This window comes from Athene noctua, chromosome 1 (genome assembly GCF_965140245.1).
Source record: "Athene noctua chromosome 1, bAthNoc1.hap1.1, whole genome shotgun sequence".
NCBI classification, from domain to species: Eukaryota; Metazoa; Chordata; class Aves; order Strigiformes; family Strigidae; genus Athene; species Athene noctua.
Genome location: NC_134037.1, coordinates 262,252,913 through 262,277,797, shown reverse-complemented (window position 1 = coordinate 262,277,797; position 24,885 = coordinate 262,252,913). Strand labels below are relative to the sequence as shown.

Below are 24,885 nucleotides of genomic sequence, written 5' to 3'. Positions count from 1 at the left end.
GGTGGTAACTAACATGGTAGAAGATTGATTTGTATGCTACTGAAGTTAATTAAAGGAGAGAGAGAGCGCACATAAAATGCTTGAATCATTTTTATAGGGAGTGCAATGTATGTTCAAAGCTGTTTCTTAAGGAGTGTATACGTTGCTCATAAAAATGGCCAGCAAAACTAAACAACTTTAAGGTTAGATTTGAAAGAATGTACAAGGTCAGTGTAGTTAAGCGAGGCTTAATCTTTCTGTTGACATTCTTGATACCGGTTTCTAACAAAGACCATATAGTTCTGCAATTAGGCAGCTTAGAAGGTTTTTTTTTGCATTGTTTTGTTGTTGGTTTGGGATTTTTTAAATTTTGTATTGCACGTATATACTAGAGGTACTGGGCATTCTGTCTCAGGCTCTGTTTTGAGTCCAAGTAAAAAATTTTTAAGTCTATCACGTGAACAGCAATTTAATATTCCTCTTTATATATTTCCAGGAAGGAAAACTAATACATCACTTAAGTGATAACAAGTGATATAAAGTGTCATACTGTGATTCCAAAACAGATGACGGCCTTTCAACTCTTGTTAAAAGCCTTTTAGGACAAGCTGCCAACAGAAAAGTTGTCTTTTGGTTTCAGAAGCATTTTAAATCCACTTTTGGTCAGTGTGAGAGTGTTTCTTTTAAGGCTGATCCAGATTTGCAAGTTAACAAGCTTTTGGGAAAAGGTATTATTCTGCAGACTTAACTTTGTGGTAAAAGGATGCACTGAACCAGTTGTTAGTGACTTGTAGGTGGTTTGTGGTGATCCAAAAGGGATAGGTGAGACACAGTGGTTGGTTGAGAGACTAATTGGGATAATATGTTACTTGAAGGATTTGGTGAGAACTTTATATATTTGAAGTGGGAGTTGGAGTGCCAAATTCTGTTCTAAGCATGCAGGGGTTTTCAAAGTTAAAATCAGAACCACAGGTAAGCAATGATTTAAGAGTGACTGGTCAGTCCTACAAAACTGCTTTAACTAGTTAAATTTAACAGTAAGGTAGTGATGTTAAGTATTTGTCAAAGACGAAGGGTGTAGAATGCTTTGAAGCTGAGGATTTTAGCCACAGCTATTAAAGCTGTTTGGCACTTGGAGAGAAATTGCTTCAATCTGATGATTTTCATTCAAGATAAAGTATTGTAGAAAACTAACATAATGTTGGAGTTGGATAAAACCACTTAAACTAAAGATTTTAGTGACACATTCTAGTGTATTCAATCCAAGAGAAAAATACTCAGTTATCAAAACAGAAAGTAGCTGACAGACATCACAAATTTGACTGTGCCCTTAATTTTCCTTGAAAATCTAGATGGGTCTTTCTGATGTATTTTCTTTTATTTAAGGCTGTTACAGCAGTTTCCAGGATTACTGTGAATTCAGGAAGCTTTGTTCAGCCAGTTATGTATGGCTCTGGATTAGGTGGTGGTTTATTTTGGAACTCCGGGTCCACTAGTGCTTGTTGAAAATAGCTTTGGCTAGGAAGTGTTTCCAGTGTGATGAAGCAGAACACCTGGGTGCTGGTGCTGCTGTTTGATGCTAATAGTGTCACATATTTGCTTGAAACTGCTCGAGTAGTTGAGGTGATTTAGACATGTTGAATAAAAATTATGTAGAGGACATGAGTAAGACCAGCTTGTCTTGTATATGCGTGTTGATTAATTCGATCTCTTCGGAGCTAGTTGTTGCTTGTCCAGTTGGTTTCCTGTGGCTTTGCTGAATGGGTGTTGTTTACACTAGCGCTCTGCCAAAGAAAATTGAGGGGTTTGGTGGGATTTTTTTGACAATAGTGCTTTGGAAGTCATTAAAATGCTTTAATGCAAAAAAAAAAAAAAAGTTCCATTTCAACTTGAAGTTCTTTATTTTGTTTTTTTTCTTTATTTTTAGCGCCGGCTGCGTCACCTTCGGAATATCGCTGCACGTAACATCATCAATAAGAATGGTTATCGCCTCTTGGATACGTACTTCACTCTTCACTTGTGTGATAATGCCAAGATATACAAAGGTAAACCAGGCTTTGCTGCCAACTTTTTTACATTTTAAATACTTATGATACGAATTCTCTGTCCTTTTTTTTCGCCTTGACGACCTGTTGCCGCTACTTGCGTCACGTATGCCAACAGTGGAAAAGAGCTCTTTAGTTTCCTGAACTTCATAAAAGCTTTCAGCAGCCAAGGAAGCAAAAGAGATGGTAGATTTGGTAGAGTCTCTTAAACCAGCCTATTTTTTTGCTCTCCTCTTCCCCCTCCCCTGATAATTTGAGAAACTTGGGAACTTCCAAGAGCACATAAAAGTTAAAGCTTTTGAAGCCTGAGTTTCTTTGTGTGGGGGAGAGTGTTCCACTCTGTGTGTACCAGTTATTTTATGGAGCATAAACCAGCACTTAACTATTAACAAAGTTTTCCAAAAATAGAATTGTCAGCCAATGGCATGAAGCATCCAGGCATCTGTTCTGCTTTTGATAACTGTGTTTGAGTGTTAGATCTCATTTCTCTTTAATACTTTGCTTCCCACTACAATGTATAGTTCTTCACTGTGGAAAGATGTTATTAAAATATATTTTTATGCTCCTTTTGATATGATTGACAGTTGGAGCTTTGCAGGCAAATGTTGTTTTTTCTCCAAATTTTTATTTTCAGCTAGTGTAGTGGAACCTTGGGGTTTTGTGTTTTTTTTTTTTTTTTTTTTTTATTTTAAGGTGCTGGTTTAAAAGAATAAGAATATGTAACTTGAGCTTGCTACCTGCACTTTCTTATGGTGGTTGGTTGAACTGATCACTGTTTCTGCAGTGTTTGGTGTGTGGAACTGTTCTGTGCTCCATCAAAGCTTTATCCTCACACCCCAGCGCACTGAGGGATGTTGCACAAAATCTGTATTCCAGCCTCCAGAGCTGTCTACCTAAAGACTTTAAGCTCTTACTTCAGCTGGGAAAGCCAAGGTCCGTGTGTCAGCAGTTGCTTATTTTCATTTAAATACGGGGTTCTTGGCACCTCTGCAAGGTAATTTGGCTTGTTCACTTTCTAAGCATCTGGAACAGGTCACCCTTGCTCTTCAGGAAAGCAGTGCAGTTAGTTTATCCCTGCTGCACTGCTCCAGGAAGATGTCATATGATAAACCAGTCACCTTGCAGATGTCATCCACATATTGTAAAGTACCGGGGCGCCTTCTGTCCCCAGAAACCAAAACCACAGTAAATCTTGAGGATTATCTTGGGTGTAAAGATGAAATGCTAAATTTAAATAATGACTTCTAATAATTAAGTGTGCATGAATACTTATAGTCAAAAGCATGATGGCATTTTAAAGTCTTTCTCCTGAATCTGTTACTGATAAAGTAGACCCACTAGCATTTGTCTTCCATGAGTGTTACTTATTTTAGCTCTTTCTATTTCAACTATGAAGATTTGTATCAGTGTTTAAGCTAATCTAAAGGTGGTTTTTTTACTCATTTTTCTTTAGAATTCTATAAGAGTGAGGTGATCAAGAATTCTCTGGTAAGTTATTTTAATATGGTAACACTTTCTTTTTAAAATTTGTATTGTTACTGCAGCGTATTGATTTCTCTGCTGAATACCATAACTGTTAAACGTATTTCTACTCTTCAGTTCTGCTAGGAGCATCACGTGCTTCTCCTCCTTTTCAGGTTCTTTTCACAAAGATTGGAATAGTGAGTTATTGAATAGTAGAAATGCAAGTTCATTTTAACAGCTGTGGAGCTACAGTCTGTCGGGCCTTCTGCAGATAAGACCAAATATTCTCAAGGGTAGGGCATTTTCATGTGAGAACTGTTCAGTGCTCAAGTTAAGCTTTACAATATATATCCATTTTAAATATTGAAAACACTAAATAGGCAAAATCACGTTAGCTGGATTTTTACTGGTTTAACTTCTTCCAGTATCTGAGGATTGTGTGCATCATAACTCTGGTTTGTTTACAGTTCATCTTTTTTTTTTTGTTTGTTTTCCTTGCTGTTCTTGCTGGCGTTAGCAGCAGAAATAGCTGCTTTTACTTAAATGTCTGCAAATTGCTTATTCAAGAGCACTCATATATTATTTTTCTGAGTGTGCAGATGTATTAGAAGCTCAGTTTAGCAACCTTGGTGTAGAAGCAGAGGCCCTGCTTGTAACACCCCAAATAAAGGGAGAGTCAGTGTTGCAGGATATACCACTGGTTTCTTTTAACATTTTTTTGTTGTATAGGTGAACAGTAAGGAACATGTACCTGCATATATAAATGTGTATATTTGAAGATTTAACAGCTTTAAGAAACTGAAGTTTGAAAACATTGCAAAGTTTCTAAATTTTCCAATTCATGTCAGTGAAGGGACCAAAACTGAGCAGGGGTAGATCTCTTTGTGGGAGTAGGGTGTTGCAAATGTTGGATAAGGAAGTCTGAAAACCTGCTAAACAGACTTTTTAACGTCTGCATTAATGAGATAGAACTGCGCCATTTATAGCACTGGACTGTAAATGCTTTTGAAAACCTCCTGGATGGAGGGAAAGCTGTCTACATCCTCAAGGCTGTTAACTCGTCCAAGAGACAAGTTCTTGCGACTTTAGGAATTTGAGTTCTGCCTATTCTAAATCAGGAAAAGGAATAACAAGAAGGGAATCTAACCAAAGGAAATACCAGATGGAATGATAAAAATCTGAATAAAAGAAGTCCTGAGCAAATTCCATACATCATCTACGGGTATTTTAATGGCCTGGTAGTTCTGTGTCTGAACAGCTACCAAATATCCCTTCTCCTTAGGAAAACTTGATTAATGCATTCCTCCTGTAATACTTACAGGGTAACTTTGCCCCTCCCTTTATTTCAGAGGCATCTTATTCTGAATTGCCTCATACCAGTTCAGAGACGTTTGTCCTGTTCCTGGCAGCTTAAGTGATCAGAGAAGAGGCCTGTTCTTTCGTGGGGTGGTTGGTTCCTACCTTTTGTTTTAGAGGAGCTACCCTCTCTGTGTGCAGCAGAGGAGGGAGGTACACATACAAAGCACTTCCCCATTTCTGCATTTGGACACCCTGTGATTTATGGCCTGTGGAAGTCCTAAAGTTGATATCTGGCTCTTAGATTGACTTGGTTTGGTTTCACCTTGGACCAATTACAACAGTTTCCATAAATCTTTAAATTAAAAGTTGTCAGAGGTGAGTGCAAGTTCTTGGAATGCCTCGCGTTTGCAAATCTGAGTTCAAGTGGAATAGATGTTTGCAGTTTAGCTTAACGTAGGCTTCAGTTTAGCTTAACGTATGCTGCTTTTGCAAAGCTTGAGCTGCAAGTCTGATCACTTGGAGTGAAGAGGAGCTCTTTGTAACAACATTTGAGGATTGCCATCAGCATCAGTCAAGGAGGAGAAGAATGTGGACAAACCTGTCAATAAATGATGCAAACTTAATTACTGGGGAATAGATCAGCATTTAAAATTTAACTTTTGCAACGTAAACTATACCCTAGTTTTCAGAAGCTGAATTATAACTTGGAAAGGAATGTTACTTCCACTTTTAAGGTTCCTGATTTAGCTAAACTGAATTAGTAAATTCTTCAACATCTTGTAATGGGAGGAAGCAGAGTCCACTCCGAGTTTCTGAAGTACTTCTTAGCATGTAGCTTTTAACCCTGGAATTCTGTCTAGAAAACAGAATAAGGAAGCAGCAGAGCCTGTTGACTTCAACTCTGTGAAAACCTTGAAATGATGGGTGTTCGTTATTCTTAAGGGGTTTTTTTTAATCTTTGAGGTGGACTTCGGTACTTTCTGAATTGTCAATTTTAGGACTACTTTCAGCTTGTTTAAGTTTTTATCCCTCTTGAATACCTACAGAATCCGACATGGAGAAGTCTGGACTTCGGGATAATGCCTGATCGTCTTGATACCTCTGTCTCTTGTTTTGTCGTGAGGATCTGGGGTGGCAAGAAGGAGCACTTTCAGCTTTTGATTGAATGGAAGGTCAATCTAGATGGGTTAAAGTACTTGGGCCAGCAGGTAACGTGAAAACGGTTTTTCCTCGCCTTTTTACTTACGGAACCAAAACATCTGGATGATTGAATGTACAGAATGCTAAGAAAAGAAATTAATGCATTTGAAGGGTGTGTTTTAAAATTTGATTGCAGAGGTTCACGTTAGCTTACTTCAGAGCTTTAAATCTTGACTAGCTGAATATTTTAAGCTACCATTGTTCACTGAGTCTTTTAAACGATACTGCTAGCACTAGGTGCTTTAAATTGCAATGTCTTGATTCAAGGAAATGGCAGTATGATTGTACAGATGGTTAAATGAACGTAGAGCATAATGTCTGTGTGTCTTAGTTTTAATCCATTCTCATGGTAGTGACATCCTGTCAAAGATCTTCAGTCCAAGGAGCTTACTCTGTGAGATCTGTTTTAATTCTGATACTTGTCTCCTACTAGTAGCCTTCTGAAAGAGGTCACAAATGAGGTGTTTTCTGTACTGTGGAGCTTATAGTACAAGTGACTCGAAAAGAAACCCATATCGTATGAAGAATAAAACCACCAAGAAAGTGTCTTTTGAAGTCACTGGATTGTCCTAATTTCAATGGGCGCTTTTTGACTGAATAATTGATAGGATCTATTTAGACTAGATCACAGTTTATTTCTCACTTTAAAGCTAAATATTTATTAAAAAAAAAAAAAAAGTGATGTTTTGAAGCCTGGAAAAGGAAGCTTTATAGGGAATGAATGCTCTAGCTTCACATGTGCATTGATCCTGGCCAGGGTACCCGGCACTGGTGGGCTGGGAGAGAGTCAGAGGAGCAAAAGCAAGGAAAAACTCGTGAGTTGAGATAAATACAGTTTAATAACTGAAAGGAAAAAAAAGGGGAAAAAAAAAAAGGGAGGGCGGAGGGAGAGCAGCACACAAGTGGTGCGAAAGTAGTTACTCACCACCTCCCACCAGCAGACTGATGCCAACTGGTCCCTGAGCAGCAGTTGCCTTGTGAAGTCTGACCTGTTTTTTTACTGCTAAGCATGATGTTCTATGATGCGGAATATCCCTCCGGTCAGTTCGGGTCAGCTGTCCCAGCTGTGTCCCCTCCTAAGCTTTTGTACACCCCCAGCCTACTTAGTGCAGAGGCAGAGTTAGAAACAGAGGAGGCCTTGATGCTGTGCAAGTGTTGTGCAGCAATAGCTAAAACATTGCTGTGTTCCCCACAGATCTTAAACACGGCACCATACGGGCTGCTGTGAAGAACTCCATCACAGCCAAACCCAGTACCCTTCATATTATAGCTTTCTTTCCATTTGTTTTTACTGGACAGAAGAAATGACTCCCTAAATAATATGCTCTAGTGCATGGTTTTATTTGAAATAATGATTAATAGCAGGGTATTAGCTATAGTACTGAACGCTAATTTTAAGTCTACCATAACCACAAAAGCCTAATTTTGAGTATCATTTTAAGTAATACCATGTGAAAGCTAATTACTCTTATCTCTGGATAATTTCCTGGTCACTTAGTTAATTTTCTCAGCTGTAAATACAGCAACAGGAAAGATGCTCTGGTCAGCGGTTCTGATTTCAAGGTAGAATGGCTGGACATAAAATCACAGGCTGGTTTGGATTGGAAGGGACCTTAAAGACCATCCAGTTCCACTGCTCATTCCATGGGCAGGGCCACCTTCCACCAGCCCAGGTTGCCCAAAGCCCCGTCCAACCTGGCCTTGAACCCTTCCAGGGAGGGGGCAGCCACAGCTTCTCTGGGCAGCCTGTGCCAGGGCCTCACCCCCCTCACAGGGAACAATTTCTGCCTTAGATCTCATCTAAATCTCCCCTCTTTCACTTTAAAGCTGTTACCCCTTGTCATATCACTGCACACCCTTTGTAAAAAGTCTCTCCCCAGCTTTCTTGTAGGCCCCTTTAGGTACTGGAAGGCTGTACGTACTCAGCGACTGTTATTAAAGCTGTGAAACAAATGCATTTTCTATGGTTAAATTCATTTTTCTCTTAGGTTTCATGTGTGTCTATAATTAGAGGTGCTGAAAACCTGCATTTGGTTATCAAACAGAGCAGTTGATGCTCGTTTGCAGTGTAAAGTCATAGTAAACTGACTGTAAAATAATTTGAATTCTCTTCTTACAGATACATGCAAGAAACCCAAATGAGATTATTTTTGGTCTCAATGATGGCTATTATGGAGCTTCATTTGAACAGAAGGTAAGGGTGTATCGTATTTGTTCTGGCTTGTTATTACTGGTGACAAGCTGAGATTCAACTTCTAAACTTAAATTCTCACACTTGGATGCTCAGAACGTTAAAATGTTTAGTTTTGAGAAGAAATACTTTTTTTGACATGATGGATAAGAACTGTTATCTCGCCTCTGTTGCCTGGATATCTGAGCTGTTCTGGGAAGACTTAAAGCACGGCATTTTAAGTCCAGAAAAAGTCTGGTTACTGAAAATAAGCCTTGACTTAATTCTTTGAGGCAGACATTTCATTCAAACATAGAAAGAACATTTTGAAAATGGTGTGGCTGTTAAGACTCAATTTCATGCCAGATACAAAAGCATGTTATGTTTTGGTTCTTGCTCTTAAAACCAGAGTTTGTAGCTTCTAAATGGGAAGCTATTTATTTGCTCTGTGTTGCAACTGTTTTGCCCCATAGTTGTGTGGTTTTTGTTTTTTTTTTTCCCCAAAGTCTCCACTGTAGTATTTGTGCTTGTTCAGCCAATATGGTGACTACAGCCACATTAATTAGATGTCACTGCTGATTACTACATCCATGATGGAAAAGTTTAAACTTACCTCTTGTAAATAGCACAGTTGACAGGATTTTTTTTTTTTTTTTTTAAATCCCAAATTGCTGCTGGCAGTACTGTGGTATAGATAGGTTGTGTAAGGAGTCCTTGGCTGGAGAGAAAATGACTCTTGACACACAGCTACAGTTTCTGTATTAGCCACAACCAGCAAGTCCAGTCTTGTGGGGATTTGAACGAAGGCAGTAGCTTTCTCTGTGGGGAGAGTGGAGCAATGGACAAGAACTCTGTATGCAAGCCTCTGAACTGTTTGGTATTCTGATGGTTATCCTTCAAATTACAGATGGTTTGATACGCAGCTCAGATTCTGCTTCCTGGCGCTGCTAACTCAGTTTTCCTGAAACAGGATGAAATTCTAGTTTTTCATGGTTTTGGTATTAATAACCTGGGCCTGAATTCAATGATGGTAACACTATCCACTTTCCTGATTATTTGTTGTCAGGACTTGCTCCCTAGCTCATCAGGTTTAAAAGTAGATGTTGGTTTTGGTTCTTGTACACGCTCTGTAGCGACGTTGCAAATACAGTCGTAGCACAAATAATCTCCTTCTTTGTACTTCCCTAAAATTTATTCAGTTCTTGCTGGCTGCAAGAGCTAGGAATTTATTTTATCACCCTGCTCTGGAGCTTCTGATTGCTTTCTTTCAATTTCTTGACCTAAATCTCTTCTATAGTACTAAACTTCCTATTTTTAAGTGATCTGTCTGCTCTTCAGACCAAACTAGTTGACACAAGCAAACAACTTCAGAAGCTGTGTGCACTTAAGGGGTATTTCTGCTTATGCTTTTCATTCCAATGCTGGATATTCTAAATATTATACATCCTCACTTTGGTTATACTAAATATTATTTATGAAGCAACATCTGAAACCTGTAGGAAGTGACTTTTGTTGTCAGGTTTCTGATGGTGCTTCTGTCTTCCTGGTGGTTGTGGTTGTCTCTGTAATACTTTAAAGCATCTTAGTCATAAGCCTCAATTTTTGAGATAATACATGAATGAAATGGCAATTTTAGTTTCTTTGCACTGGCATGTATGAAACTTGGGAAAATAGATGCTTATAAATATAATTTTGGAAGTCTAATGAAAACCTTGTGCACAAAGACACTTCAGTCTTTGTTGGAAGTGTCCTCTGTCCATACTGAAATGTACAAAAATAAAGTTAAGGTATGGTACTTTTTTTCCCATTGCTCAAAAACTCGTTGTTACTTTAATAATTCTTTGGACTATGAATTAATTGCCAAAGTAGATTTATGGAGTCCTACAATAAAGTGCATTTTGTTAGTGTATTAAATGTATTTGTCATTAATTAAGACCACTTATGAGCCAAAATAAGAAAATTGTTGGAAGCTGACTAAGCCATTCTGGAGATAATCCATCATTTTAGAATTTCAAAACATGCTCAGAAATACATCTACAGTATAGCTTGATCCATCTGGAACTAAATGCACATTCCTATTTTTCTCTCCTGTGAACTTACCTGTGATAAAAGCCTAAAAGATCTTGCAGCAGAATAAACTGAAGTAGGGCAGGAACATTAGGGACTGCTACAGCTGTTGCTTTTATTGATACACCTTTAATCAATAAATCTACAATTTTTATCTCCCTGGTAAACAAAACCACCCAGAGCAACATGCTCAGATAGGAATATTCTCATTGCTAAATTATTTCATTTAAAATTGGAGCACTGGAAGCTTACAGCTTCACTATGTGATGCACTTTAGCTGCTGTTTTAGAACCTTCAAGTCCACTTGCATATAAGGTAACCTTCAAAAATGCAGGTTTGTGCTCAAAATGCTTCCTTTGTAGGAAGTTCCTGTCATATAAAGGAGCAAAGCAGAAAACTCTAGCAACAATACTGGTGGAGAAATTCTAGGTAAACCAGACAATTTAGTATAGCGATTATTGTCTTAATAGAATAAAAAAAACATATCCAGGGCCTCTTTATTGTTGTTAATATCATCACTGACTTTTCACCTTTTTTCCCTACTGATGTCAAAAAGCTTTTAAATTCTTTATCCTTGACATTATGTAGGTATTAGGAATTTTTCCTTTCTTCCATCTCTTCTGTCCAGCAGCAACAAAGCTGTTGCTGATATGCAGATGAAAAGAAAAATGAACATTTTCTTATTCCAGTTGCAGTTTTCTTGGAGACACAGCACAGCAAGAAAAAAGTTGGAAAATAAGGTATCAAAAGCCTTTGTGTGTTCCTTCTGAGCCCTCAAGGGTATTTACTGCTTTACTGTAGCTGTCTGTTAGTGGTCATGTAACTCCTCTTCCATCATTTGCAGCTTTTTTTTCTCAATGTAGATACAAACGTGTGTTGCCGGTGTAGTTACTTCGTTCATAACCACATTTGACTTCCCCATAATTGTACCTCCCACTTCTGTTTTTGTTCAAGCTCTTTTTATTATTATTTTGTAGTAAATTGTGCAGCAATTTTGCTAGAAGGCTTCAGCAGGATTCTGTTTCTTTCATCACAACCATGTCCAGTTTATTTTCCTGTTTCCTTTCTGGCATAGGACCACTGAAGCACTTGTTCCTCTCTTAGTTTCATTCTCTCTAGTAATCACACAGTGAATTGACTCTGTTTGGATTTGTTTGAACTGGACCAATGTTTCAATAAGGTAGATGTGAGCTTCAAAGATTTTTTTTTTTTTTTTTTTAAAGCTGTCAACCAGGACTTAAAATATTCCCAATCCTTCAGCAGTTTTCTGAATCTGCCTGGTTTTGTCCGAGACTGCATGCTTGTGTGTAAAACCACTTTTTACCCAGGTTTAACAAAAATCATTACTGGGTGCTATACAGGCTTTTCAAAAACCAGATTTCTTCTTCTCTGGTTTCCTCAGTGCCTTCCTGGCTTTCTAATTTTCTTTCAAGCATTTTATGCTTGCTGCTACTAACTGATAAGACTCATCCTTGCTCTTGCAGTGATGTCTTTTCAGAAAGTGCATTTAGGGAAGCAAGTGTAGCTTGTAGGTAATGGCTAACATTCTGTTGTCTCCTTAAGAAATAAAACCAGCTCTCCACAACTCAAAACATTTGGCTGTGGCCAGGGGTATGGGGGAACAGAAGAATAATTCATATTCTTCAGGGATACTGAGTTGTAGCTACCTTTTCATCGTCAAGCAGGAAAGACCCTTATCTTTGGAAAGCTGCATCTCTCTTCACTGTGTGGTCTCCATCAATGCAGGTAGAATCTTTCCCTGCATATGGTGGGGTTTTTTTGTTTTGTTTGGTTTTTTTTCTTCTCTTTAAGCAGCTAGATCCTGGCCACTTTGCACAAGCAAAGCCTTTTTGTGTGTTGACAAATATATGTGTCTGTATGTAAGAAATGTGACAGAAGTAGACCAACTCCCCTTTCAAAGGGCAAACTTCTTTAATAAGTCTGAAACTCTTCCATTGCACAGTCTGCAAATTTCCTCAGAATAGGACAGTTTGTATAGACCATTTGGTGTCTGACTCTCTGGGAATTTCCTTTCGTAGTACAGGGAAAAAAGAAAAGGCTAAAATATTATTTTGCTGTTCCAAATTTCTTTCCCTCCTGAAATTCTTGGCCACTCCCCTTGTTCTTTGAAAAATTTTTCACTTTGCTTTCTGAAGACAGTGTTTTTTGAAATGATATCAACTTCATGCTGTACAATGGTGATGCTGGTAGCTGTGCATTTCCCATTTTCCACCATCCTAGTTCATTCAGGCATTAAGATGTTGTTATTTTGGTATTTTTTCAGGGGATATATATATGGAATTCAGCATGTAGTATCCACATCTTGAGCATGGAAATGAGGAGCCAAGACAGCTGCTGATATGGTGTCTCTGTTGCAATATGATTCATAAATTATGGATCTCGCAATTCTTTAGGTGGAACCTTATTTTTGGTGGAAAGGAATGTCTGCTGCATGGCAGCTGTGTCTGTAGATGTTGACATGTAACTGCATTTCAACATCTGTATGGAAACAGCCTGTTGAGTCAGGGAACAAGATGTAGGCAGGGACTGTGGTACTTGCTACCTCGGTATCACCGCTGGAAAATGAACTGATCACGTGTACTAGCTGGCACATTCCTAAATAGATCTGAAGCTGAAGAATGGCAGTACTGTAAATTGTATCCTTCGGTATTTCTGTGCATAAAATGTTGTGCAATAATAAAGTTCAAGAAAACACACTCCATGTCTAGAGTACAGAGAAAGTATTAGGACGTTAACATCTTTATAGGTAAGTACTTGTTGTAGACCAGACTTGAACTTGTTCTTACTGTCACCTCAGTTTGCTTCTACCTGCCAGACACAAAACTCTGCGACAGATTTAAAATACATTAAATGCCAGATCGTTTTTTTCTACCAAAAATGCGTGCTTTTAGTCAAGGTGGAAAATTTTTGATTCTTAAATTAACATTCTTTCTTTGCCTTAAGGATCACTCAGGTACCCTGAAGAATAGTCTTCTCCAGGTGGATCAGAACTGTGTTCGTAACTCTTATGATGTCTTCTCTTTGCTTAGGTAAGGTTTTTGAGAATATTCTGTGTAGCTCTTGCAACTTTTTCAATGTGTGTGGAAGGAGCCTTTCCAAATATAAAAAAAACCTTCTGGACTGGAATATACAAAGGAGATATCTAGGTAGTGGCAATTCCCTGCTGGTAGCAAGGAGATGGGCCTTGGTGTATGTGTATAGTGCCTTGGTGGTCTCTAGGGCTCTGCATGTGGATGCTTGAGTGCTCTGAACTAGAGCTGGCTGTGTTGGGGAGCTTCTGTGGAAAGCCCCTGCTGTGCCCTTCTCAAGTAAAATGTAAATAAATTAGAACAATGGGGAAAAAAAAACAACTTGCCAAAACTTAACTTGGTAGAACGATGTTGTAGTTGGAACAAACCACCTATACACCTAAGTGTGTGGGATTTTTTTTGTTTGTTTGTTTTTAAACATTGAACGCTGAATTTGTTTTGCATAATTCTCCTTTGTAATCCATAGCAGAGGCATCTGGGTACTCAGCACCCAGTTACTCCAGCGCATGTATGGCATAAGAAAGGGATGGTAACTGCACTTTTGGGTGGTTACTTGGGTGTCTCTGCTGGTGAAAAACACAAAATGCTAGTATGAAGGTAAACAAAAAGGTCTTTTTGAGATCTGCTTCAATTATAAGAGTTCAAGAATGTTTGCTGGGGGGAAATACAACAGAGGTTTTAAACACTCAGTAGGTTGTTTTTGAGGAATTTGTATTTAAAAGGCATTTTACAAGCCAAGTTGATAACTTCAGCTCTGCAAGAATTGCAATAGATGTGCTACAAGGGAAAAATCTCGAAAACGAGAAGTTATTCTTTTAAAAGTCTTTGGGAAAATGCACTTTTTTTTTATCAGTTGTCGAAGTTGAATCCATTCGGTGGCTTTACAGTAGGTGTCACTGTTGCCTGCGGGAAGAATTAGTTTGGGTTCTGTGGTGAAGCAAGCAGGAAAAGTGAACCCTGGGTTGCTTATTCAGAAGTCTTTATTTTATAAGCTGTCTTAAAATTTAAATGTGCTGCTTCTTGATTCTGTAAAGCATATTGAAACTAAAGGCTGCTTTCTAAATGTCTGTGTTCTGTACTTTTAGTGGAAAACAACCAGGGGGTACGTTACGAAGTTCTGGTTATGTTCTGGCACAGTCCATCAGAGGAGAACTCCTACTCTACCTCACATTAAGTCTGTTAAATAGAAAGAAGAAAACATGTGATGGTCGTCCTGATTGCTTTATTCATGCTTCTTTTTTTTTTTTTTTTTCCTCCCTGTATTTCTTTTGCACTTCTTTGTAGTATGAAGCATGCTGCAGAGAAGGCACTCACTGTTACACCAGCTGGTCATGAACTTGACCAACTAGAGCCCTGTCTAACCCTGTCTATTCTGAGCTGTGGTGGTTCTTCTGAAAACATCTGCCTGTCTATCATAGAGCTGACAAGAAATGATGGTGTTGGCTTTGATAAAGCTCCCCTTGCTGGATACTCACCAATGCTGGTTTGAAACCTGATTACTGGAGCCATGTGCTTTGCTCAGTCTTGGGAAGGTGAGAGTCCAGGCACTGTCTCTTACAGTTTATAGGCATGCCGTTGGGTGTAGCTCCTGTTTAGCTCTGCCTCTGAGCTAAGACATCCTCCTTTTCTTTTTGCTTTGTCCTAAAAGGAACAGGTTTTTCTCAGGCCTCAACACCAGGTCCACTGCTGATTATACTTCAGTGGATTCTACATACCTTGTCAAGGAATATGTATTGCATTGTCTAGTTCCAGCAATAGTTAGGAGTTATAATTTGTGACCATACCTAGGTGGTATTTTTGCCTGTTTCCTTCCTAGGTAGAAAAGTTCTTTGGAAATGGAGACAAAGTCCTCTGTGTAGTCCAGAATCCTTTTTTATTCCTTCTCACATTAACTCTGCTTTTTTACAGGTGCACTTTCTCTACTGCTGCTTACCTTCATTATCTAGCTTAAAAGACTGGTAGCAGTGTTTATTTCTTTCAGAATCATCTCTAGTCTCTTTTTGTCAGGTGTCCTTTTTTCTCCTACCAAGCAGTCTGGTTTGCCACCTCCAGGAGTCCAGGCTTGAGTAACTAGACTGTGAACTCTTTCCAAAGATAGTTTTTGTGAGAGCATGTTCCACTTACAACCAGAAGAGAGAGAGGTGGGCATAATTTGAGTTGTGATTCATTTGACAGGACATGTACTTTGGGAGAAAATGAATTGCTGTCTGCCTGCTTCTGTCCATTGGCTATAAAGAGAATAGGGAGGTGTCTACACCGTAAAGGTTTGCATCTGGTGCATAAATCCTGCCATTTTGAGGACTTTCTCATGATGTGATACTTGTCTGTAGTAAAAACTGACAAGCTGCACATGTGGTTTCCTAATGTTTTCATGAGACATGTGAATATGAAGAACTGCTTGTACTGGTTTCGTTTAAACTTCTCGAAAAAGGAAGCAAGTGCTGGTGATGGTGGTATCTGCATCCCAGTTATTCTGATGGTGCCGTGCTCCCAGGTGTGCCATAGCCACTGTCATCAGCTCTACAGTGTGAAAATCGATTGAGAGAGCAGGTTCTAGCTCAACCCTTAAGTCTTGGAAAAATTGCGGCCTGAGAACCTCTGTGGTCAATCTCCACCTAACTATCAAAGCTGCTTTTCTGGGAAAGAAATTACTTTTTTTTCACTGCTGAGAAGAAGGGAATAGCTAAAACTTACGAAGCTTGTGAATAGGCCTTAATGAAAAGCACGTTCTTGGCTCGAATTATGTTGATTTAAAAAAATTAATTAGGAATTCCAAAGTGTGTGAACAGTAGAAAACTTTTGGAGTGTTGGATTAAAATAGTGCCTGTGTGCTCAGATGCTTAATTACATGGATTTACAAGTTAATTAAACAGGAGGAAAAGTTTAAGTACCTAAACAGCTTTGCTTTACACAAGGAAGTTCTCAGCACCTCTGCAGCTCGTGAACCTTCTTGTTTTGGGGCAGGGACAAGATCCTCAGGCAAATAGAGTGCTGCTAATAAGTTGTTCATGCCATATGGAAATGACGAACGTTCTTCCAGCCATTTGTTTTAAAAAGGCTAACTAACAAAAATTAACCACCCCAACTGGAAAGCTAAAATTCTGAGGTTTTTGTCCCTTGGCCATATTGTCAGATTTCCTGAAAAGAGGTCACTTAAAGGCTTTCTAAATATTATGTAGCTGGTAGGAATAGGTTGTACAGTAACACGTTTCACCTTTCACATAACACTCAGGATGGGCCAAATTCATCTGAGGTCATGTTCTGGACATGTCTCCATAATCAAGCTCTCGGCACGTTTGCAGCACTAATGGGAATAGGTTTATATTTAGTATTCTTAGTTTTCTATCCTTTCTTTCTTTAAACTTTGAACAATAGACCTTTTGGTATTAAGTGGTGTTGGGAAGATGGGATGTGCTGGCAGTCACTAAAGAAAGGGCTTAAAATCCTGTATGTTAAAGCTTTACTTCAGTTATTAAATACAAAAAATAATATATTGTATTCTACAACTGCTTTTCATTGTGTTGTGACACTTAGAGCAATTGGCCTGCCAATAGCTTTTGTGTCTCTTAAGTATGCGAGTGCCTGAAATTCTCCCAAATTCTGTCTGGAGATAAAAAGTGCTCTAAGAAATAGTGGAACTGCCCCTTTGAAGTTTTGCTTCCTACATTTTAATATCTCCAGTCAAAACTACTTCCTCTAGGGTATAACCATTCCTTGAGCGGATGGGATGGCACATTTGTGCTATTTAGCCAACTAGTTAGTGCAAATTGAAAACATTTTTTGTTGTGTTTTTTTAACAACGTCATAATCTGATATTGGTACAGTTTGAGTGCTGGAGATGAATAAAAGACCAGCTCCAGGCAACTGCTGTAATATTGCTAATATCTAATCTGTCTGAAGTTGATTTAAATAACACTTCTAGGTGTTAAAGAGCTTTGCTACTGCCACATGTGCATCTGATCTAGTGGATTAAATCTCAAAAACTAGAGCAACTCCAGAGACCACACAGGTTGTGCTTTCATTAAAAGCAACAAGTTCTCGCAGTTCTGGTGATAAGCAAATAAATCTGGCTGCGGTGCCCTGGACAAGTAAACATGACTTTTTGAACCAAATTCTAACACTGAGCGAACAATTTCCCTGTATTTCACGTCACAGCAATGATGGCCCAGGTTCAGGGACTTTAAATGATCCAAGATTGCCAGTGACAGGACACTGCTCTGAGGAGGACCAGGACGCAGCTTCTCAACTAGTTACTACTAGTTAGTTCAGAGAAACCTGCAGTGCACTGTTGACCATTTGGCATGTTGATACATTACCAGTAAAGATATAAGTTACTAGAAGTTGTCTTAAGTCCTAGTGCCTTATATATGCTAGTTGTCTTCAGAGTTCATAATCTGTTTTAGGCCAGGGGTGTGTGTCAAGTGACAGGCTTTGTTTCAGGATCTGCCATTCATAATACAGCTGTTCATTTAAAGAAGAGTGCATGTCTTATTGCTGAAGAGATATTATTTAAGAATATAAATGTAGGTAGTGTTCGTCTGCAGTCTGAAACTGAGATGTTGGCAAAATCAACTATTTTAAATGACCAAAAACATGGGGACACAATATAAAATCAGCTTTTGTTTAGCTCTGTTTATCTTGGGAAATGAGCTTTTTAATAGGTACGTTGCTTCCATCGTTATTAGCAGTTTTATTAGACGAACAGAACTTACGCTGCTCTCTGAAACTAGAAATAATGACAAAAGTATGCAGTCAACATAAACAGTTGTAGTGTTGAAAAACTCATTAGTAGCTCAGAGAAATTTCTCTGAGACTGCAGGATCAGTGGAATTGCACATGCCAAATGTAGTAACTACCTTTTGGGCAGCTTTTTTTAACACGTGGAAATGATGCTAAACTTGAAGCTGTTTTTTCATAAGCTCACTGAGTGGGCAGTGATGGAGCGAGCGAGGTCATCATGGGCTTAAACTGCTTTGTGCTGAGGTGTATCTCACGAGTATATTGACCTGCTTACAGCTAAAGGAGAAGCACAAGACAAGTCAGTCTTGAACCATGTCAGTGTCCTGCCTTGACAGCCAATGCCTCAGTCAGACTTTGCTATTGTATAGCTTCTATAAGCAGCAATTCCAAACTTAAGGCTTCCAAGTGTTTGGTGGGGTGGAAAGGAGGGAAAACAGCACGAAAACATGCTTTCAGCTGCTCTCTGACTTTGGAGGGTTTTACAGCATCTGATAACAAACCCAGGGGTGACCCACACAAAGCTGTCTTCTGAACTTCCCTGAGGTTCCTCTGTTTCCATCCCCACCTCCACGAAAGAAGTGAACCCCGTGGAACTGTACAGTAGGCAGGAGTCAGCATCTGGCCTCTGCAGTTCTGACTGCATGGAAATGGAGAGTTGCTCCTTGCTACCCAGTTCCTTTTAGAATGCTGGTAGATGCACAGAGATAAGGAGAGGTAGGAAAGATTTTAATTTTTTAAAAATTAATATGCATTGACAGTTAAATCTTTTGTTTTTGGCTTTTTCCTTTGCTGTTCTTTCCTCAGAGAAGGGTCCCAACTCGTAGCTGCAACCAAAACCTTTCTAAATGTTTCAGCTATGGATGTTCATGCAGTAGGAGCAGCGCCATATCCTGAGATGGCATATATGTGGCAGTGTCTTATTCTAGCTTTTCCAGTGAGTATCTTAGCAATCAGATTGCTGGCTCACATTGCAGACTTTCAGACTTTAATGTTGCTACTGCTGCTGCCATCACCCTCTCCCAGCAGATGTGGAAATACACATGAAATGGGTAGTAGGATTCCTCTTAGCCTGACTTCGCTCTTAAATCCTTAAGTTCCTCTGCTAAAACTTTCCTTTACTAGTGATAAGTGTGATTGTTTTCCTGTGATGGCCAGGCTTGATGTTTCTAACTAGGAAAGATTTCCACCTGGAAGACTTGGCTCTTTGTACTGTATAGGCAGCCAAGACAAGGCAGGCATCCCCTTGGCTTTGGACTTGAAAACCCAGGTGGCCTAAGGCCAGCATAAATAAATACGAACTGTAATCGGATCTCTTGAGTGCCTCTGTATACCCTAATAAGCAGTACTGAAATGGATGAATAGTATAATAAGTGTCATCTCTCTTGGCCTAAAAAACCATGTGGGTTGGAGTTTGTGGGGTGGTGTCTTCCTGGGAAGTAGCGACGGAGATGGAAACTGGGATCTGCTTTTTTTTTTTTTTTTTTTTGGTCTGAGAGAGAGGTTCCTTAGGGGTTTTGATCTGTGGAATCAGACATTCGGACAAATCTGTTCCCAGGCATTTTACTTGTGTGGTGCTAAACTATATGGAAATTGAGGCTAATCAGTCATCAGAAGAGTCAATTTACAGGCCTGTCTTTTTTGCCAAAATCTGTAGAAGAGAGCGGCATGGGTCATAGCGAGTTGAAACAGTCCATGAAGCATGAGAGAGAGGTGGGGTTTTTTTGTATGTTAACTGCAGGGTTAGCAGTCTTCCGCTGCTGCTGCTCTTATCTTCAGCTTTCCTAATATGCCATATGGAATAAAACGCCCCTACAGTGGCAGATTTTTAGCGAGCGTGATAGGCATGTTGCTAACTCTTGACCAAATTCGGTTTCAGAGCACTGTTGAAGAGAGAGATTACACAGAGCTGTGCAGAACTTCAAAAATAGCCTTATTCTGCTTTATTTGTGATGGCATGTAAAAGACCACATCAATGAAGCAGTGTTCAATTAGATTAGAAGTCATAACCCAGTCCTTCTCCTGTTTCTGACTTTATTAGAGCTGAGGAAAAACAGAGCATGTCACTTAACTCAATAATTTTTTAACAGATACCTGAAAGTGTTTAAGAGGGAGGATTTTGTGAACAGTGGCATCGGGACACTTTATTTTTGTTATAACTTTGTCCTGGATCTATGGCTGTAAGACTGGTGCTGCTAACTGCTTTATCTTTCAGCTTGGGCAAAGATTTCAGTGAACGCAGTCGTGTCTCCAAAATGCTCAGAAATCCCTAAGCACATCAGGGAAAGTCAGTGCTGCGTTTTGACTGAGAAGAAATCAAATGGCTTAAAGGTCTTGCGTTGGGGAAAATGCTCTCATGTCTTTGATGGAAAAGAGGGCAGGGTAGGGAATGCACCTGTGACTGAGAAGCTGCAGAAGGCTCCTGTGAGTGTTATGACCATCTTGTTGTCTGGTGGGAGATCTCACTTCTCTACTTCAGCTGCAGTATTCCGCTTCTCTTGGAAGTAAACTTTGATTTGAGTTTGGGGATGGCTTCCAGGAGAAAGTGCAGCAGTATGCAGCTTGAAAAAGTGAGTCACCTGAATATCGATTGGTGTTTCTCCTCCTTCTCCCTCCAGTGGGTAAGGCCTGTGCTCAGTTGTCACAAACACCTTATCAGTTGTGTGGACTAGGATTGAGAGAGCACAATCAGCTTGAGAGCAGCTGTTTCCCTTTTTGGGTTGAGCTCTTAACCCATTCAACCTGAGTTCATGCATCTTCCTTTATAGTTGTGCAGGGAACTCCAGTCTTAGGCTTGCTCACTGTCTCAGAGTGACAATTGAAATTTATATTAAGTTTTATTGGCAAGTTACATGTCAGCCAAAGGCTGTTGGATTCTATTAGTGTCGCTGTCCTTCTGGTAGGAGTTGTCTTTACGTGTTTATGTCCTTTGGAAATTTGATTTGCGTGCCATTTCCCTTTCTGCTATATACAGTGTTTAGAATGTGATTCTGTTGCCCTGGCAGCAAGGTTTCTGTCATCACAGACTGATAAGCACCAGTACAAAGAACAAAAAGAAACTTTATTTGCCATAAATACATTTGTTTTTTGAGTAAAACAGTGAAGCCATAAATCCATCTCAGCACTGGACTTAAATCTGTGGATTGAATTAAGAGGACTAGAGGCATCTCAGGTTTTGTGACTTCATTCCTGGAAGAATTGTGCTTTGTGTTAAGACTCTTCTCTTCTGCTCATGCCCTGTGTGTATTAAAGGTGATCTGTATACTAGCTAGCTCCTTTAAATGTTCCTCACACTGGAGGCCAGGACCTCCCCTGCTGCCAGTCTGATAGACGTATTTTTCTCCTTCTCCATTTGCAAATAGCTCAAAGCATCCACTGTTGCAGTGTCCACGTGGACTTGATTATTCCAAAGCTTAATTTGAGTCTTACACATGTAAGACTGAAATTAAAACTGTTTGAAAGAATGATGGAAAGTATCTGTGCTTCGACAACACTCTTTTGTTGGAGTTTCTTACAGCACTGGCTCTTGTAGAGCTTTAATGCCATAAATGAACAACTCAGACTTGCATTTTATTCTGTTTTTACTCCCTACTGTCTTCTCTCGCCCTACATCTGTTTTTGACAAATTGTAGGTATAGATTTCTGAGGAAATTGGGAAAGGGAGTATATGATTATAAATTAAAAAAATTTTTCTTGTGGGAAAGCAGATGTAGCAAATGATGGTTTAAGGGGCTGTGTAAAAAATATGTTATAGCTGGCTGGCACTCTCCATAATCTGATTTCTGGACTCATATAAAGTAGTGTGCATTCCATTTTTTCTATTTAATAGGAAAGTCTTGGATTATTTTTTTTCTTTAATAATAGGTTGGGGTATTTTACTTCCAGAATCCTACATCTCACTTATTGCCAGAAGTGTTCTGTTCTATTTTCTAAATCCCTGGTAGTAATTCTCGGTTTAAATTTAGTCTCATTGTAAACGAAGGTTGTTCTGGCAAATAAGACCATAGGCATGGCATTTCTCTTGTGAGAAGTAGCTGTAGTATGTGACTGCTGTAATTAATTGATGTATTTATGGCTTAAAGTTCCGTACATGAAAAATCCAGATGTGTCTGATAGAAGCAAATAGATATTTGGAGTGTATGATAGAACTGCAAAATCATGTATCAAATGTCTAATAAAGTTGAGAGACTTTCATTAATGTAAATATAAGCATATGTTAGCTTAATAAGCACAACTATCACTACACTCCAGCTTTCTTTTTTTTTTTTTTTTTTAAAGATTGCAGCCAGGAATGAACTTGCTATATAAACTAGTAAATCACTTGGCTAATTCATGGCCAAGAGGAGTATCTCCATTGCAGGATACTGCAGCGTGTCTTAAAGGAAAGTGCTTCAGCTGAATCTTTAAACATTGCATCAAACTTTACTGCAAGCTGCAAGACTGCAAATGTGTTGTTACAGCACATTTCCAGGTTGTGAAGTCAAGTTCTGTCGGACCACTGCATTGTGCAGTCTTGGGAAGTCAGGAAAACTGCTGGATCTTGCAAACAAGACAAGGGTGTTACTGCAAAGAAATCCTGTAATGGTGAAGAAGTACAAAACTTGGCAACCTTTTTTTTCCCCTCCAAGTCAGTACCCACACTGATTTGATTGGCAGAACATTGTATGGTAGAATTGTTTCAAATCATACAGCCAAAGTAGAAAGTAGGGTTGGGGTTTTTTTTGAGGGGAAGGAAATAATTTTGTTAGACTTGAGAAGCCTTGAAGAAATACCCCAAACATCCCGTATTTCAGCGAATAATTGCGAATAATCCAGCAGAGAGGAGAGATGTTGAAATTTTGCCTGCTGGTTCTTCCTAGGTCAATTAGGGATGCAGCTTTTGTTGATCTTAGCTACATTACATGACTAATGTTTTTGTATCTATCCCACTGTCTTTTCATCTTCAAAATGAAGGGAGACTATTTTTCCTCTTAGTCTTATTCATCTCAGAAAGCTGGTGATACTAGAATGGAAGTAGAACAGCAGCTTCATGGGTCTCCATCTCCAAACTACATTAGAGTGGCCTTCCCCTGTAAGGAATTTTAATGTCTGTTTTGCTTTCCAGTTCTTTCCCAGGCAGCAGCGTGCGACTCACCTGATGTTGGACAATTGCACGGCAGCTCTCGGGGCCCCAAGCAACAGCAGTAAATCTGTCACACTTAACATTTGTATTACTCTGCTGCTGGCTGGCAGTGGCTGTGAGCTGCTGCAGGGACACCAGAGCAGCCTGCAGACATGGGATGACGACACTGTTGGCTGAGCTATCTCTTTGAAAAGGCTTGAGTTTCTGCTGTATCTGGCTTGGCTTTCCTGACCGCTGAAGGAAATTTGGTAGCAGGCCAGTGGCCTCTTGAAGCCCTGAATTAGCTCTTAAAGTGCTATGGAAGTGCTAATGTTAATAAAGGATAATAAAAACCCCTCGAACAATCTAGGAAGAATCCCACATTGGCTGATAGCACGTAGATTATGCCATCAGTTGGCTCATCATTGTCGATCGCTAAACCAAGCCAGATTGTACTCTAAGCACAAATTGAGCTAACTTTAGGCTGTAGCATTGGACTTGCATTCAACCTAGAAATGGAAACAATATGCAGTCAATTAGCGTTGAAGTTTCTCTCCATTCATTATGTATTAACTTTAATCCAGATTTATGGCCTCAACTTGCTGATCTCCATTCATTGGTGCAATCATAATTGCCTCCACCAAGTCTTTCTTATGCATGTAGAAATGATGGACAGAATTTCCATGCTGATGTTCTTATAGCTTAGTGTGTATTCCCCTTGTTGGATGACCAAAGATTTCCATGTGGGTGCAGTGGGGGCTTTTTTGGCTGGGAAAGGGAGACTTCTGTTGATAGTTGCTGCCTTTGTAACATGAAGTCCCCAAAATTTTCATTTTGGAAGGCTTAACTTCGGATGTGGTCATGATCTTACTGTTACCATTTTAAAGTTCTTGGAACAACAGTGAACATACTGGGATTGAGTCAACTAGTATCAGTTAGTTTTCTGTCTTGCAATGCAAATGGCACTATTTGACATCAAGGCAGCCAAGTTTAAGTGTAGGGGTTTTTTTTATATTGCAAGAAATATCTGGATGATGTTTGCCTTAAGAAGAAAACCATTTCTTATTAAAACCAGACTTGATTACTGAATTATTTTATATAGCAGTTTTTTTAGGTTAGGAATATATCTTTAGATGTAGATTTAGCAAATGGAAGAATTCTAAGTACGTACTGTTCTGAGAAGTCAGTCTGAAAGATGTTCGTTCCTTATACTTGGACACGGGTAGAAGAACCTGAAGCTATTGCAAAATGTGTAGGTTTTTAGCTGTGTATTGATCAAATCATTGTCAGGAACTTGCATGTCAAGTGACCCCTCTAACAGTTTACCAGTTCCATAAATACTCTTTCAATGAATAAAACACTTTCCAGCAGTCAGATTTTGCTACCTAAATGGCGTGATGTGAGAACTTGTAAAACTTTTCTTAATCACCTAACAGACTAAATGAAGAATGTTCTTCCAGTATAAAATTAGATGAAGAGGAGAGAAGGGTAAAGGGAAATGACACTCAGTTAATTACCCAAAACTAAAACTTATAGGTAAAGAGTAAGGCTTTCTTATGTCTGGAAAGAAAGTGTTCCAGACTTCTGGAAAGAGGTGGGTTGGAAACTGTTGAAGTAGGAAACTTAGACTCTGTTGTATGATGTTCAAGATGGTCAGCAAACCTTGGCTTTGACCTGTGCAAGCATATGTTACCTAGCTAACAGCCTCGAGATGCATTCGGGAAGGTGGGAGGTATAAAGTAGTAGTTCCCATTAGGAACTAAGTGTTTTCAG

At 39.2% G+C, this 24,885-nt stretch overlaps 1 protein-coding gene across 2 annotated transcripts in view; it reads left to right on the top strand.

Moving 5' to 3' along the window:
* The window catches only part of UVRAG (UV radiation resistance associated), a 97,768-nt gene that overhangs the window by 17,690 nt on the left and 55,193 nt on the right, over positions 1 to 24,885 (top strand). For both annotated transcript variants that reach the window (XM_074918746.1, XM_074918749.1), the window contains exons 2-6: positions 1,907 to 2,024; positions 3,478 to 3,512; positions 5,834 to 5,995; positions 8,107 to 8,181; positions 13,189 to 13,274. In XM_074918746.1, the coding sequence (XP_074774847.1) occupies positions 1,907 to 2,024; positions 3,478 to 3,512; positions 5,834 to 5,995; positions 8,107 to 8,181; positions 13,189 to 13,274 (476 nt within the window). The remainder of the gene's footprint in view (positions 1 to 1,906; positions 2,025 to 3,477; positions 3,513 to 5,833; positions 5,996 to 8,106; positions 8,182 to 13,188; positions 13,275 to 24,885) is intronic.